At 47.3% G+C, this 16,545-nt stretch overlaps 1 protein-coding gene across 1 annotated transcript in view; it reads right to left on the minus strand.

Annotated features, from left to right (window-relative positions):
• ANKIB1 (ankyrin repeat and IBR domain containing 1) overlaps positions 1 to 16,545 on the minus strand; it is a 172,008-nt gene that overhangs the window by 127,057 nt on the left and 28,406 nt on the right. The window contains exon 2 of the mRNA XM_088443856.1: positions 8,321 to 8,583. Coding sequence (XP_088299982.1) covers positions 8,321 to 8,508 — 188 coding nt within the window. The 5' untranslated portion in view covers positions 8,509 to 8,583. The remainder of the gene's footprint in view (positions 1 to 8,320; positions 8,584 to 16,545) is intronic.

Here is a 16,545-nt window from a genome sequence, read left to right on the forward strand (position 1 = left end):
AAATAAAAGATCGCGGAAAATCTAAGTCAGAAAGCTTCCGCTTCCTAGTGTTACGCTCGGCAACCTTGTATGGCGGTAAATGGAAATAATCAAAGCATTGCATCAGGCCCTAAACATACAGGTCCCTCATTGTGATAAACGTCTCCTTTAGAATGAATGATAAAGTGGGCCAAAGAGATCGGGGACAATAATGTATTATGGCCAACGGTACAGGTACGGCGTACGATTAAGAGATTTGCAGCCGGTACACCATAACCCCTACCACCTTACAAGTGTACATGAATGGCTACTAAACTTCACTATATATTGCATCAATGTGATGCGATACATATGTGACATCTTTTTGTAGCCACTTCATGTTCTATATGAATAGACCCCTGTATGCCCAGGGAGGACCAGTTTCTCTAGAGGTTCCCCGTTGCAGAGAAACCACCATATAGGTAAGGTATATTTGGAATGGAATGGTGAGAAATGCTCCCAGAGTGGCTTGTTATGCTACCACGTCCCCATTTCGAGAGGCCACGCCTTTTGCGCACACGGCGAAGGCCACTAAGAATTTTTCTCTACTTACGTCACTGATTACGGCTCATACTAAGGATGCACCAACAAGTGTTAAGTGAGAATTTGCTCATATTACAGATTGAACGCAATGTAAGCAAAACGACTCTGAAAGTCGCACAGGAAACAGAACCATTAATCCCGCTGGCCGCGCACGCCTGCTATTTGCACAGACGACAGTTTAATCACCAGACGTTCCCGTCTGCAGCGTGACATGGTAAAACGCTTATTGAACGTCAGTCTGAATGAGGCAAACAAAAAAATATTATTTATACCAAGGACCAGAGTCTCTCGCTTCCCACGTACTCTTAAAATAGGCTTTTTGCGCTCTGCATTTTAATGCAGAACTAAAATAAATTAAAAAAAAAAAAAATAAATAAATCTTTTTTTTTTTTTTTTTAAGTTCTTATTTTAAAGCTTTGAGTAGGAGGTAAATATTCATACAAATTTGATCAATTATTTATTTTATTTGTGTTATAGTCTTAAAGGAGGTGGCAGAGTTCACAATATCTTACCATAAGGCCAGTGGAAATGGTTTGGTCCAATTATCAGTAAAAATGGGATTATTAGGTGGGCTCAGAAAAGCGTGGCGCTCAGTTTACCTACTTTTTATAAGACCCTGAGGGAAGGCTGCGCAAAAACAGCACACGGAGACATTCTTGGAAGGACGGCTTACACAGGAATTCGGCATTTAGACATTGGGAAATTCCTACATTACAAAGACTGTGATGTAATTCTTCAAAGTTGGCGAGACAGAGAGGTCTTTTAAAGGTTGAAAATCATAATGAGGCAGTTTTCCCGGAACACTTTGTACGTGAGCAGTTGTAGCTCCTGGTGGGGAAAGTGTATGTGGTAATTGTAAGCCAGCTGCTCTGTCAGCCGCCAACAATAAATCAGAGTACAGGTAACCCGATATACTTCAAGCTACATGTAACCCCTAAACAACCTAGGTACCCTCACACACAAACATATTCCCACTTGCCCTCAGACCTCTCCCCACTTGACACAAAATGTCCCCACAAGCTCTAAGACGTCCCCCCCCGCCCCCACCCCGCTCAAGTTGACAGATGCCACGTGACCTACAACTCACGCCAGTCAGAATGCCCCATTTGCACCCACATGCCAATCACTCCTCCTCACATGCCTTCAGATTGTGGGTGAATCGTCCAATGAGTGAATGGTTAAGGGAATTATATTGTTTGAGAGGACGGTGCATGTAGAAAACACGACTTAAATACAGCTGAGTCTAGTGACTGAAGAATGTGACTGTACATTTACTGCCAAGCACAATGGCTTCAGGTAATAAAAAGCATGGCAGCAAAGAGCATCGTGCAGTGAGCAACCGCCGATTCATTTCCTAGATAACAAGGGCTACTGTAGTTTAACATCTGCGGTCATTACAAATGAACTGACTGTTTCCCAATGTATCCATGGTGCTCAGTTTATTTAAACTGCTGGCTCCCTTCTGGTTGTGACGCAGATGTCGCAGCCTATTTATCTTACTGACTAAAAGTGAATTAGATAAATAGGAAACCCCAGTCACAACAAGCTGCTTGTGGTCACACTGTAAATCTCTAGGGACTTTAAGCAGCCAAGCGAACCGACAGGCACCCCGTGTGACCGGATCGAAGACTGAGGATCTGCAGCTGTGACTGAGAGCGGTGCGGAGAAGGGGGTCCGACTGTAAGGGACAGGGGGTCTGCAAAACAAACAAACTACAGACATAAAGAGAGGTGGCCGTGAGGAACGCAAGGGAGAAAAAGCAGCGAGACGGAAGAGTGAGAGAAAAATAAGATTACAGGAAGTTACAGACAGAAATATAAAACAAAGACTGAAGAATAAGAATGTGATGAGGGGATCTATTTATCAGAGGGAGATCCTGTTGTCAACGGATTTATGGATTCTACCTACAATTTTAAGCCCTGCAACCAGCAGTGAGCAATCGCAGGGGCTCTTACAGTATAGGCCTACTGTGACCAGAGGTGGTACCTGTAATGCTGACTGTCCTCCTATGCTCAGTGGTGGTACCTGTAATGCTGACTGTCCTGCTATGCTCAGTGGTGGTACCTGTACCGCTGACTGTCCTCCAATGCTCAGTGGTGGTACCTGTACCGCTGACTGTCCTCCCATGCTCAGTGGTGGTACCTGTACCGCTGACTGTCCTCCAATGCTCAGTGGTGGTACCTGTACAGCTGACTGTCCTCCTATGCTCAGTGGATGTACCTGTACCGCTGACTGGCCTCCTATGCTCAGTGGTGGTACCTGTACCGGTGACTGGCCTCCTATGCTCAGTGGTGGTACCTGTACCGCTGACTGGCCTCCTATGCTCAGTGGTGGTAACTGTACCGCTGACTGGCCTCCTATGCGAAGCATCTCAGGATGGCAATAACAGATGCCTTAAAAAGGAAAGCATTTTTGCTACTTTAAAGTTTAATTTTCTTCTCTTTACATTTTTTAACTATTATGCGCCTGGTAGCCTGAGGGTGTATGTGCAGCAGGGACCTCTGACTAGATGGCGATGCGGCAATGCTAGGCGTACTACTGTCAGCCAGTCCTAGGGAGTGTATTATCTGTCCATTACCGTGGTGAGCGACAATAGCAAATAAGGCTTTTTAGGGCTATCTGATGAATAGACTATGGGATATATTTACTAAAGTGCAAGTTTTTAGAAGTGGAGATGTTGCCCGTAACAATCAATCTGATTCTACTTAACATTTATCTAGCACCTTCTAGAAGAAAATGGTTAGAATCTGATTGGTTGCTATGAGCAACATCTCTACTTCAAAAACCCCCACTTTAGTAATTATACCCGTAGGAGTGACAGAGGGCCTGATGCTGAGTGCTCGCAAGCGGGTCGATGTTGGCAGAGTGCGCATGCGCACAACGGACCTGGCTCCGTCGTGCGCAGGCGCGAGACCCGGATAGCGACGGGCAAGCCATCGCTATGAGTCTCGCTACAAAGGGGGCGTGCTGTCGATGGTGAGTGACAGCACGCCCCCTTTGGTGGGCGTGCCTGGCCAGACGGATGCGTTCCTATGGGAGCGCCTACCGTCTGGGGCCGGCTCCACTGACATCACAAATCATGTCAGTGGGAGTGCTTTCGGCTCTGATAGAGCCAAAAGCACTCCAGGGCTTGCGGCAACGAGAGCCTACCGCAAGGGTCTCGTCGCAAGCCCGATGGTCTGACTCTTGACCATCTTGACCATCTTCCTGGCCGCTCGCTATAGCTGTGGGTGGTCACCCACAGCTATATGAGCGGCCAGGAGGCTGCTCTAAAAATTCAGAAGGACGGCCCTGATTCAGAGCGAGCGCTCTGTCAGACCGTCCGGCTCTGAATCAGGGCCAGAGAGTGATCTGAAAGAAAAGGAAATTACGTAGGGAGAGCGGAAACGGCGGTCAGGAGAGTGAAAAGCCAGTTACAGCACAGTCTCCGTAACTCTGGGAGAAACCAATGAATTCCAGGGGAGCCACATCGTACCTGAACCCAGATTTCCCAGGACATGGTCCTGCAATGATAATAAGCCTAATGACAGCAGCTATACACCCCAAATCACAGCAAATCTAGCAAGTTCCAGCGTGTGGCACATAAATTCGACATTCATCATGATAACATGAAGCTGTCTGCATGGTCGAGATGTCGACACCGCTGAAATGTCGACATGACAGAATGTCAAAAGACCGTCCCTGATGGTAAGCGGTGACTTACCTGCTCCAGGCGGCAGCTGCGTCTCCAGCGGTGGCTTCCTGGTCCCGGCGGTCACATTTGGAGCAGCTCTGATGCAGGCATCTTGCGAAGCGGCGGTGCTGGTTCATATTCTCCCCCTACTGCCTAAACCTCCCGTCCCGCAACCTAACTCTAATCCCTCCCCCTAGTGCCTAACCCTCCCATCCCACAGCCTAACCCTAATCCCTCCCCCTAGTGCCATACCCTCCCATCCCACAGCCTAACCCTAATCCCTCCCCCTAGTGCCATACCCTCCCATCCCACAGCCTAACCCTAATCCCTCCCCATAGTGCTTATCCACTGTCTCACAGCCTAACCCTAATCCCTCCCCCTAGTGCCATCAACCCGTCCCACAGACTAACCTTTATACCTCCCCCTAGTGCCTTACCCTCCCGTCCCGCAGCCTAACCCCAATTCGTCCCCCTAGTGCCTATCCTCCCGTCCTGCATCCTAACCCTAATCCCTCCCCCTAGTGCCTAACCCCAACTCTAAAAGCTGAACTGTTGTGTGCCCTGAGGGCCATGGTTGGGAACCCCTGCCCTAGTGCCTAGTCTCTTGTCCTGTAGCCGAATCCTAATCCCTCCCCCTTGTGCCTAACCCTCCCATCCCGCAGCCTAACTCTAATCCCTCCATCTAGGGCCTATCCTCCTGTCCTGCATCCTAACCCTAATCCCTCCACCTAGTACCTATCCCCCCGTCCTGCAGCCTAACCCTAATCCCTCCCCCTAGTGCCTATCAACCCATCCCACAGCCTAACCTTTATACCTCCCCCTAGTACCTAACCCTCCCGTCCCGCAGCCTAACCCTAATCCCTCCACCTAGTACCTATCCTCCCATCCTGCATCCTAACCCTAATCCCTCCACCTAGTACCTATCCTCCCGTCCTGCATCCTAACCCTAATCCCTTCACCTAGTACCTATCCCCCCGTCCTGCAGCCTAACCCTAATCCCTTCCCCTAGTGCCTATCAACCCGTCCCACAGACTAACCTTTATACCTCCCCCTAGTGCCTAACCCTCCCGTCTCGCAGCCTAACCCTAATCCCTCCCCCTAGTGCCTAACCCTCCCATCCCACAGCCTAACCCCAATTCCTCCCCTAGTGCCTAACCGTCCCATCCCACAGCCTAACCCTAATCCCTCCACCTAGTGCCTATCCTCCCGTCCTGCATTCTAACCCTAATCCCTCCACCTAGTACCTATCCTCCCGTCCTGCATCCTAACCCTAATCCCTCCATCTAGTGCCTATCCTCCCGTACTGCATCCTAACCCTAATCCCTCCACCTAGTAACTATCACCCCGTCCTGCAGCCTAACCCTAATCCCTCCACCTAGTACCTATCCCCCCGTCCTGCATCCTAACCCCTCCCCCTAGTGCCTAACCCTCCCATCCCACAGCCTAACCCCAATTCCTCCCCTAGTGCCTAACCCTCCCATCCCACAGCCTAACCCTAATCCCTCCACCTAGTGCCTATCCTCCCGTCCTGCATTCAAACCCTAATCCCTCCCCCTAGTACCTATCCTCCCGTCCTGCATCCTAACCCTAATCCCTCCATCTAGTGCCTATCCTCCCGTACTGCATCCTAACCCTAATCCCTCCACCTAGTACCTATCCCCCCGTCCTGCATCCTAACCCTAATCCCTCCACCTAGTACCTATCCCCCCGTCCTGCAGCCTAACCCTAATCCCTCCCCCTAGTGCCTATCAACCCGTCCCACAGACTAACCTTTATACCTCCCCCTAGTGCCTAACCCTCCCGTCTCGCAGCCTAACCCTAATCCCTCCCCCTAGTGCCTAACCCTCCCATCACACAGCCTAACCCCAATTCCTCCCCTAGTGTCTAACCCTCCCATCCCACAGCCTAACCCTAATCCCTCCACCTAGTGCCTATCCTCCCGTCCTGCATTCTAACCCTAATCCCTCCACCTAGTACCTATCCTCCCGTCCTGCATCCTAACCCTAATCCCTCCATCTAGTGCCTATCCTCCCGTACTGCATCCTAACCCTAATCCCTCCACCTAGTAACTATCCCCCCGTCCTGCAGCCTAACCCTAATCCCTCCACCTAGTACCTATCCCCCCGTCCTGCATCCTAACCCTAATCCCTCCACCTAGTACCTATCCCCCCGTCCTGCATCCTAACCCTAATCCCTCCCCCTAGCCTCCTGTCCAGTAGCCTAACCCCTCCCCCTAGTGCCCAACCTCCTGTCCAACAGCCTAACCCGAATGTCAACATTCTGAGAATTTCGGGATTTCACATGTCGACATTTCAGACATTTTGGGGTATATTTACTAATGTGCAGGTTTGTAGAAGTGGAGATGTTGCCCATAGCAACCAGATTCTAGCTATCATCTTCTAGAAGGTGCTAGTTAAATGTTGAGTAGAATCTGATTGGCTGCTATGGGCAACATCTCCACTTCTAAAAATCTGCACTTTAGTAGATATACCTCTTTGACTGCATCCCATCCATCCACACTTTACTGGACACAGGTTATATGGATTAAAAAGGATATAAGATATAGCCAATAATTATTTTACACAAGGTTCTGGTGGTTTAATATTACGGTACTTTCTATCAAGGCAGCCAGAATTCCCTTTGAGAGGCCATGAAGACCTGTTATAAATCTACATGCAGTCAGCAGCTACGTTACAGAACCACGGAAATGTCCAAGGACTCCCACATTTGAATGAATGTATTATATTATCAGTTATTACTGCCACTGAAATGCTGGGAATGGTGAACATTTTCAATCTACTATAATAATTGGTTGACCATAGAGAGAACTCATAAATATTATAGGAAAGTTTTGTTATATAGAATAATTAGATTTATTACTGCGTTCTATTAACTAGACTATTATGGCTGCGTACTCTGTCCAATCTTGCTGGTGGGAAGGAAAATCTGGTCCTTCTTCCAGTGTTTGGGGGCATCTCTCTATTGTTATTTGCTCCCGTACATTACCAGATTTTCCTTCCCACCAGACAGATATATCTAGGTATGTACTTAGCTGAAAGTTTCTGATAATTGACTAATTGCTGAAAAGCCCAAAACACTGAACTCTGCATTTTGTTATTAATGATTAGCTAAGATGCAGAGAGCTCTCTAAACTGTTATTATCAGGAAGTCTCATATTGATATCAAGTGTTTGTACGTCACTTATAATCAAAAGCGTATAACCACTCACCTGGATGTTTACTTCTCGTCACTACATATAAATAAGTAGTAAAATACTCAGCTACATAGCTCCCAACGGACCGCGACAGTTTGGGTGAGGTAACGGGGTGTGGTGACTCAGGCTTGTCATGACAGTTTCGGGAGGGGGGGTCATAACTAGGGGTGTGCGGCCCCGCAGAGCTCTTTGGGCAGCACCGTCTCTCACCCTCGGCCCTTGTTTCTGGCTAGCAGATTGCTGTTTCAGCCGGTATTGCTACGGCAGTGCATCGCTGCTACAGGCATGCCACCCTGCCATAATTACAGCTGCCCAGATCATCTTCAAGACTCTCCCTGGGCACTGCTGCAGCTCCAGGTGCCGGACGGCCCTGCCCCATATGCATGACGTCATGGGTAAAGGAGGCGGGGCCAGCACAGGGAGCTTAGAGCCCTAGTTAAGGCTGACACACAGTGCAGTTATGCTGCCTCAGAATACTGTAAGATAGAGAAGCACCTACCTCCTAATAGGACACCTTGATGTGTGTGTGTGTGTGTGTGTGTGTGTGTGTGTTGGGGGGGGGGGGGGGTAGAGTTTTCAGGTACATATCTTAGCTAATTCAATGACCTGCTCTACCAACATACTCCTCCCAGCTTTCCTTCTGCAGATGAGGAACACTACATTACACTATTGTTAATAGACAGGTGTTGAGAAGGAAACCTATCAAGAGAGCAAAACAACGCCCATGTATCAAGGTAACACGCACAGATTGGTAGAAAAGAAACCAATAAAAGTGTCCTGGCTTTACTTAACAACACACAAAAGTAACAAACAGTCTCTACAAACAAGCACTATAAAAGAAACAAAAAAGTAAAACAGCGTTCAATAACTCACCGAAGGAGGCGACTCATGCTATAGCGCGAGGCATAATGCAGTGGAGTGTTATGCTGGTAGGGCTCTCCGTAGGAGGTGTTGGGGTCCAGCGACTCTTTCAGCTGAGGGTTGCTCTCGTAGATCTGGTAAGCCAGGTTCTCGTCCCCATTGATCAATGCTTTACGGAACTTGGTAGTTGCGTTTCCCATGGTGGTCGCGGGACTGGCACTTCTCTACCCTGCTTTCACCCTCTTACCAGGCCGAGCCACAGCATAGTGCCCACTCTAGGGAGGGGAAAATATAGAAATTACTGGTGTTCTCAAAGAGGAACGACCACACACCACACAAACGTTGCTGTAAACCGGTTACGGCACTGTAACTCCAGGGTTTCGATTGAACACAAAAAAGTAAAAAGCTTTATGAAACTTTAACCAACTGCTCAAGTGTAAAATCCTGGCTTCCCTAGACAGAGCAGAGATGGTATTCCATCAACCAGTAATTTGGATATCAGATCAAAGTCTTCCTGTCATGAGACTTTGCACAAGTGCAGAGAATGTCAAGAAACTTTGTAGATTTTCTATATATTATTATACATATGTTCGAGGATTTCTAGAATCCTCCCACACCAGCAATCCCACTGATGTCTAAAGGTCGTTGATGCAGACGGTGCAGCAGGTCACCAGCTGTAAGTACTGTCTGAAAATATTTTTTCATGTCTGCAAATCTTAATTTTTTTTTTGCATTATACACACACACACACACACACATTCTCTCTCTCTCGGTCTCCATGAGGGGAGAGAGAAGTCTTGCAGAGAAGAGCTGCAATTAATGGCTCTCTAAATTAGCCCTTATCAGGCATATCTGTTTTGTTTTTTTTATGGATGATTTACAATGGTTAATGACCTGAAATATCACAGTAACTATTCAAAAATAACTCCGAGCAGCAAGGTTACTTATTAAAACGTGAAAACATTACCATAAAAACGGAATGGGGAGAATCACTGGCAATTTTTCCAACAAATCAGGTTTGACCACAAGTTAAAAAGAATGTATGTGATCAAACAGACTTCTGAGCCCAATCGAAGGTGTCACATTTCAACTAACTTCACATGTATATTTGTGACATTTTTTACAGTGCCCAACGTTATTGGATTGATAATGTATTTTAGCTCTAGTGACCCTTTAAGGACTGCAAAAGATTTAACATGAGGCTTCCACATGCAAAGGAGGCAGCCATTTTGATAACTAAACCAATATTACGCCTACCTATTCACTAAGAACCTGACACATTCGTGCCTCATGCCTCAGTGACCTTGCAAGATCCTAGTGCCGAGGTTCTCAAACTCCGCCAATACAGTCCAGGAAAAATAGGCTTTAAGTATATCCATGATTGCACACAAGTGACTTAATTAGTACCTCAGTCAATTTGATGTAACCATCTGGATTCAATCAAGGATATCCAAAAACCCTGGACTGTAATTTTCGATTTTGGGAAACTCTGGCCCTCATTCAGAGCCGTACGCTCTGAGCAGAGCGCACGCTCTGCATGAGGGCCGGGCTCCTTTTTCATGGAGCGTCCTCCTGGACGCTCGTATAGCTGTGGGTCACCACCCACAGGCTATACGAGCGTGCATTTTGATGGCCGCGATGGTCGTGACCATCGCGACCATCGAAATTGCGAGCCGGAGCCTGCGGTTGAGGTTTTCAACCGCAAGCTCCGGAGTGATTTTGGCTCTATCAGAGCCAAAATCACTCCCACTGACATCACTAGTGATGTCAGTGGGCCGGCTCCTGACGGGAGGCGTTCCCGTGGGAACGCCCCCGTCAGGGAGGCACACCCCCGGCACGCCCACCAAAGGGGGCGTGCTGTCAATCAACATTGACAGCACGCCCCCTTTGATCGGACACAACGAGCGAAGGAAAGTCCTTCGCTCGTCGTGTCTGGCGCATGCGCACGACGGAGCTCCCTCCGTCGTGCGCATGCTCAGTGCAGACCATCGACCCACTTGCGAGCGTACAGCCGCTCGCGAGTGGGTCTGAATCAGGCCCTCTGTCCTAGTGGATTTATCGAGAGCATACAAAATGGCTGCAGGTGCCGCCAGTGACTAGTCAGAATTACTTTAAGATTGAAAGTAACATGTTTTTAAAACCTGCTCCTCCAATACGCAGAGTTAGGGGCCGATTCAATTTGCGGGCTGTTCGGCGGCACATCGCCGCAATGTTCGACTGCGCACATATTTGCATGTTACAAAAAGCTCGATTTCAGCAGTTTTCCTGCACACCTTTATGATGTATGATGAAAAACTAGCCACACTTCGCTGTCCCGGAATGAACCACTGTGGCCAAGGTGCTAATTAAATTGCCCCCCTTTACCTTTATAGGCCCCAAAAATACATATATTGTTGCATTAACTTGGTGGTATCTTTCCTAATCCATAAACTGTTCCAGGGTTAGAGGTCATGGACAAAGTAGTACAGAGAGGCAAAATAACTACGGGGCCTTAAAATTTAATTATTTTCTCATTCGAACACCTATAAAAAACACAAAAGCCACATGTCACTGATAAGGTAACTTTTGGCAAGTATATGGTAAACTTTAGACAGAAAGTTACAGCCATCTGCGCCCTCCCAAAATGTCTTGAAACTATACAGGAGAACCATTAAAACCTGTTTGGATTACAATCGTTCCTGCTGAAAACATGGGGGGGCTGGTGACCCAGAATGTCACAGACAGGTGTTCAATCATTTGCTATCATATCATAGGCCCAACATGTTTTCAAGCATACCTGCTGGAAGACGGATATTCGAGAGTGGTCCATTGACATGAGTAACCAAACTGCACCCCGATCCTGATGGACATGTGAGCCATACATCAGAACTCCAGTCACTCAAAACATCAGCTCTCAACTAGTAAAACCGTGTGGTCAGATGTCTAGCACCCCTGCCCCTCACAGGCTACTGAACCCTCAACATGTCAGTAGTGGGCAGTCTTCTGCCACTGGTGGATAATAATCGCAGTGGCCGATACCTTACTGTGTTCTTCCACCAAAAATCACCAAAGTTCAACATTCTCTGCCCATTAAGGCAGTGCTGCAGGATAAGTATCTCATGACCATCAAGAGTCCATCAAACTTCTACTAATAAAGCTGTGGGTTATATCATAGTCATATGTGGCTGAAATGTGGCCACCACCCTATGAGATCCGTAAATCTGCAATATTAAAAGGACACTATTGTGACTTACGGTATAGAACTATACTTTAGAACTCTCGGTGAAATGTATCACAGAGCCGGTCGGATGGAGTAATATGCTTCTACCGGCAGAACACAATACGCAACATCTTCTAAGAGCCCAACCTTCCTTACTGTGAACATAAGGGATCCCTTTCTATAGAATGATGTCAGCCTTCACAACCATAACATGAATGGAAAGTGCTGGAGACAAAGGAGTCTTCTGTTAGATCCTGCGGTACAGCCTTCCCTGACCAGTTACAGCAAAACCACCAGGGGGGTCATGGAGAGTTTGGGCACCATAATGGTCCAGTCTTCCCTCCCGTGTCAGGGCAATGTGGTGCCTGATGCTGGAAGCTCTCGCTTTATTCTTTATTGTTAATATCCTATTCCCTAGGACTTTGTTCTGTTTTGAGTCATATGCATAAGACCCATCAGCTGATCACTGAATACATGGTTTCTGCCATATGGCAAAAAGTCCTCTCCAGCCCCACGTGACACGTACCAGGGGCACAGATGTCTATTTATAACGACTGCAACAATATGAACAGCTGAGCTCTATAAAAACAGTGTATGGGGTTTGGGAGACTTTATATCAGACATCAGTCTAGCACTTGACATACTGTCAGCTGGCGTAATGCCCTATAGGGCAGATCTGTAGCCCACAACTGCATGTTACAAGCTATAAAAAATAAAATATACTGTGTATATATATCTATACTGTCTCTATTTATCTATAACGTTTATTTAGATATTTCAGATGAAGATTAAAGGTTCGCACTAATCCATTAATATTATATAAATTGTACTTCTTTCAGTGAGCAACATAGTGACAATGGCGCAAAACTTTTTTTTTTCCAGTTCTTTTTAGGATTTAGGGGTCTATGTACTAAGCCCTGGAGAGAGAGAAAGTGGATGGAGATTAAATACCAACCAATCAGCTTCTAACTGTCACTTTACAGGCTGTATTTGAAAAATGGCAGGAGCTGATTGGTTGGTACTTAAATCTCCATCCACTTTCTCTCTCTCCAGGGTCTTAGTACATAGACCCCTTAGTCCAGGGGTCAGAGAACTTTTTTATCTTTTACCCCAAAATATATTTAGATACGCCAACATTACCCCCTTGATTTGAAAGGAAGGAAATCATATAGTAGTGCCCCCATATAATGCCCCTGTAGTAGTGCCCCCATATACTGCCCCTATAGTAGTGCCCCCATATAATGCCCCTGTAGTGCCGCTTGTACAAAAAAAAAAAATCCCACTTACCTTAATCCCCGCTCCTGCAGAAGAGAACTCCAGCCTCCGGCTATCGTGGCGCTGCAGGGAATTTGTATGAAATACCGTCGCCCCCCCGGGAGCCCTAAACCTAACCCCCCCCCCCCCCCGCGGCTGTCCGCTCGCGGCGCCCGGCATCACTACGATCGTGATGCCGGGCGCCGGTCTCCCGGCGACGGGGAAATGCGGGCGTCTACATCTAGACGCCCGGCATTTCACCCTTGCCGGGATAAGACAGTCGGGAAGCCGGCTGCCGGTATTTAGGCAGTCGGCTTCCCGATTGCCTCCCCGCTGCAGGGAAGGAGCCGGGCGCCCGCTGGTAATAACTTCTCAGCGGGCGTCCGGCTTAGAGCCTCCCTGCGGCACAGCCGGGCATGCATATGAATCATTCTATATTATAGAATGATTCATATGCATGCCAGGCTGTCCGTCCATTACCCCCAGGAATTTCATTTTTACCCCATGTGGGGTAATTTACCCCTGTTCCCTGACCACTGCCTTAGTCCTTCAAACACAGGGCCTGATTCAGACCCGCTCGCGAGCGCTGAGCTTTCGCAAGCGGGTCGATGTTGGCCCAGTGCGCATGCGCACTACGGAGCCGGCTCCGTCGTGCGCATGCGCGAGACCCGGATAGCGACGGGCAAGCCGTCGCTCCGGGTCTAGCTACAAAGGGGGCGTGCTGTCGATGTTGAGTGACAGCACGCCCCCCTTTGGTGGGCGGGCCAGGGGCGTGGCTGCCCAGACGGAGGCGTTCCCATGGGAACGCCTACAGTCTAGGGCCGGCCCCACTGACATCACAAGTGATGTCAGTGGGTGGACTTCTTGAAGTCCACTGGGACTTGCGGCAACGAGACCCTACCACAAGGGTCTCGTCAGAAGTCCGATGGTCTTGACCATTGCGACCATCATCCTGGCTGCTCGCACTAGCTGTGGGAGGGTCACCCACAGCTATGCGAGCGGCCAGGAGGCCCCTCTAAAAATACAATAGGCGGGCACTGATTCAGAGCGAGCGCTCTGAAAGAGCATCTGGCTCTGAATCAGGCCGACAGTGCGCAACCCATTACCAATGTTACAATAAGAGAATGTTAACAAACGGTTTCCTCAGGGTTTTTTTTTTTTTAAATGTTTTAATTCATTTATTCAGGACGTCTGGGTGGGCAGGTCCCCTACGTTTCTACCAGAGCAGCAACGAGATAGTCATTGCTCTCAAATTTGATAGGATCCAGCTAACCAAGTTACAGACCACACTAAAGAAAATGTACCTTTATTATGCCCATTTTAATGCATTCACCCCTGGTTTAAGGGTACGCACGCCCATTAGCAGGCTTCTTGGTTAGCATTACTGCCTCAGAGCCCTGAGATCACGAGCAAGGCACTATTTGCATATTTCCCTTCCTATAACCACACAGCCCAGCAGTTCGTCCGAGCTCACCATAATGGCAAATTATTATTTTTTTTTTTTTAATTGCTGCGATTCACACTCTTGAAGCAACAGAAGGCACAAAGGGGGAGACTGACAGGAGAAACACAGAGTTTGCTGGAGCTACCAACTCATCACAGTGCCACCCTGGCAGTGTGACGGGCAGCTGTCTTGTGGCGCCAGAAGTATTACAAGGCAGATTGTGGTGTACAACAGCTGACCACCACAAACAATAGACAAGCATGATTCTCCAGCGAGACACACACTGTGCGAGTCTATAATGAGAAGCGTAGCGAGGTCAGAGGATGTGTCATAAAGCCTAGAGAAATTCAGTATCATCTGTAATCTATGCTCCATTCAAAATACTCTTATATTATCTGTCAGTGTAGCCATCATCAAATATGTCAAAGCAAGGGAATGAGGGATTTATTTTTATATACACTTTTCTTTTCCTAACCTTGCCTAAAAAAAACCCCAATCGCAGAATAAATGGATCTCCTGAAAATCCTCAATTTTTCCGTATTGGTTTCATTTCATTCTGTAAGATTTCTTTATTTTCTCAAGCAACGCTCACAAAGTTGTAACGTACGTTCTTCCCTAAAGGGACAGAGGTCCTGATTCAGCTTGGAACGCAGTTGCTAATACGTACTCAATCGGCCGATTGTTGCGTTTTGAGCATGCATCGCAAAGCGCTTGCGCAAACTACCTATTGCGATCGGGACTGCGATCGCAAAGGCTACGCATTCCGCTTTCAGAGTGACTGACAGGAAGCACTGTTTGTGGGTGGGGGGGGTGACGGGCAGGTGCTCAGGGAAACGCAGGCGTGCCATGCGTTCGCACGTCATTGCAGTGGCGTGCAGAAATTTGTCACTGCGATGCCATATGCAGTGTGAGGTCTCATAGCGTGCTTAGTTGTTAGCACTTTCTGAGTAAGGTCAGAGCTTGTGCAAGTGTGCGTGAGGCTGCGATGGTACTCTGACTGTACCGATGGTTTCGCTCTTCTGTTAAGCATTACGGAGTTGTGTTAGGTAAAGTAGGCGTCCTTATGTGGTGCTGAGTTTGCACTGCGATCGCAATGGATTAGCATGCTATCGCAGTTAAACTGCGTGCTTACGCAATATTACAATCCGTAGTGAATCAAGCTCGGAGTGTAATATGGTATGTAATGAAATAGGTGAAAAAAAAGTAATGTCTGCCAAATCACACCCTATTTAACCATGGGTTTTAAATTGATTTACTTTTTATTTTCTAAAGGCAAAACCAGATTGGAAAAATCGCATCGAAATTGTCGAAAAATCGTCACTTTTGCTAAATCGCACCCCACTACATTTGGCTGGAACTTACCAGCCACCTGGGGCTCCATTTAATACTAATTTCCAGCGGCATAGTTCGTTATCTATAGCTGGCGTTACTGTTACACTCATGCACAGCGGTAAGCTGAGCTTAACGCTGGTTGGTAAATACTGCACGGATTTCATGAGCCATTTAGGGAGTACTAAATTCTTAAAATGTACCCCCTAATCTCCAGCCTAACCGCTATGACACAGGACTGCCCTATGGTCCTGAAAGTCCTTTTATAACTCAGAGCCTAAGGCCGTGGACACATCAGAACTACTGCCAATGGCGCAGATGGTAGCTTCGGCCCTACACGATTGAATGAACGATGCAACAATACCTAGCTCCGCATACGATACCGTCTGATTGGCCGTGCTGCACGGCCAACCAGAAGATCTTCTATGCGACCCGCAGGAGCACGCAATCGTGGGTACACACTAAATGATGAAGACAATTTGACGTTCCAATACGGCAAATCGTCCCAATATCGTTCTAGTGTGTACCCACCCTAACTTACTTCAGGGGACAAAAAACAAACAAACATAAAACAAAGAATTATAGCATTTTATGTAGCAAACACTTTTTAATATGACACCTTTCCTGTAAAGTTGGATTTTAATGTCACAATGATATAAAATGCTGTTAGTTCTTCTTTCCAAGGGCTAAAAATAAATGAAATTATCTACTTAAAAACACAAAAGGGGGGTGAGGAGCAAGACACAAAAAGGACCAACATTTATTTTCATTTCCTCCCATACCCGAGCCCTCATGACAGAAATACATTTACAGTATTGCCTGACTACCGCTAGTAACATCAATTTCTTGACCTTTTGCGTAATCACAGAACCATTTTCCCTGCATTTCTACCAACTAGAATCCACTAGTGGATAGAACAGTGCAAAAATCAATAATTGCTATGACTATCAGCAAACACAAACTAAAAAAAAAAAAAGTCACGCATTGTTACCAGGAGATGGATGACTGGAA

The sequence above is a fragment of the Taudactylus pleione genome, unplaced genomic scaffold (assembly GCF_031769625.1).
Source record: "Taudactylus pleione unplaced genomic scaffold, aTauple2 ptg000335l, whole genome shotgun sequence".
NCBI lineage: Eukaryota > Metazoa > Chordata > Amphibia > Anura > Myobatrachidae > Taudactylus > Taudactylus pleione.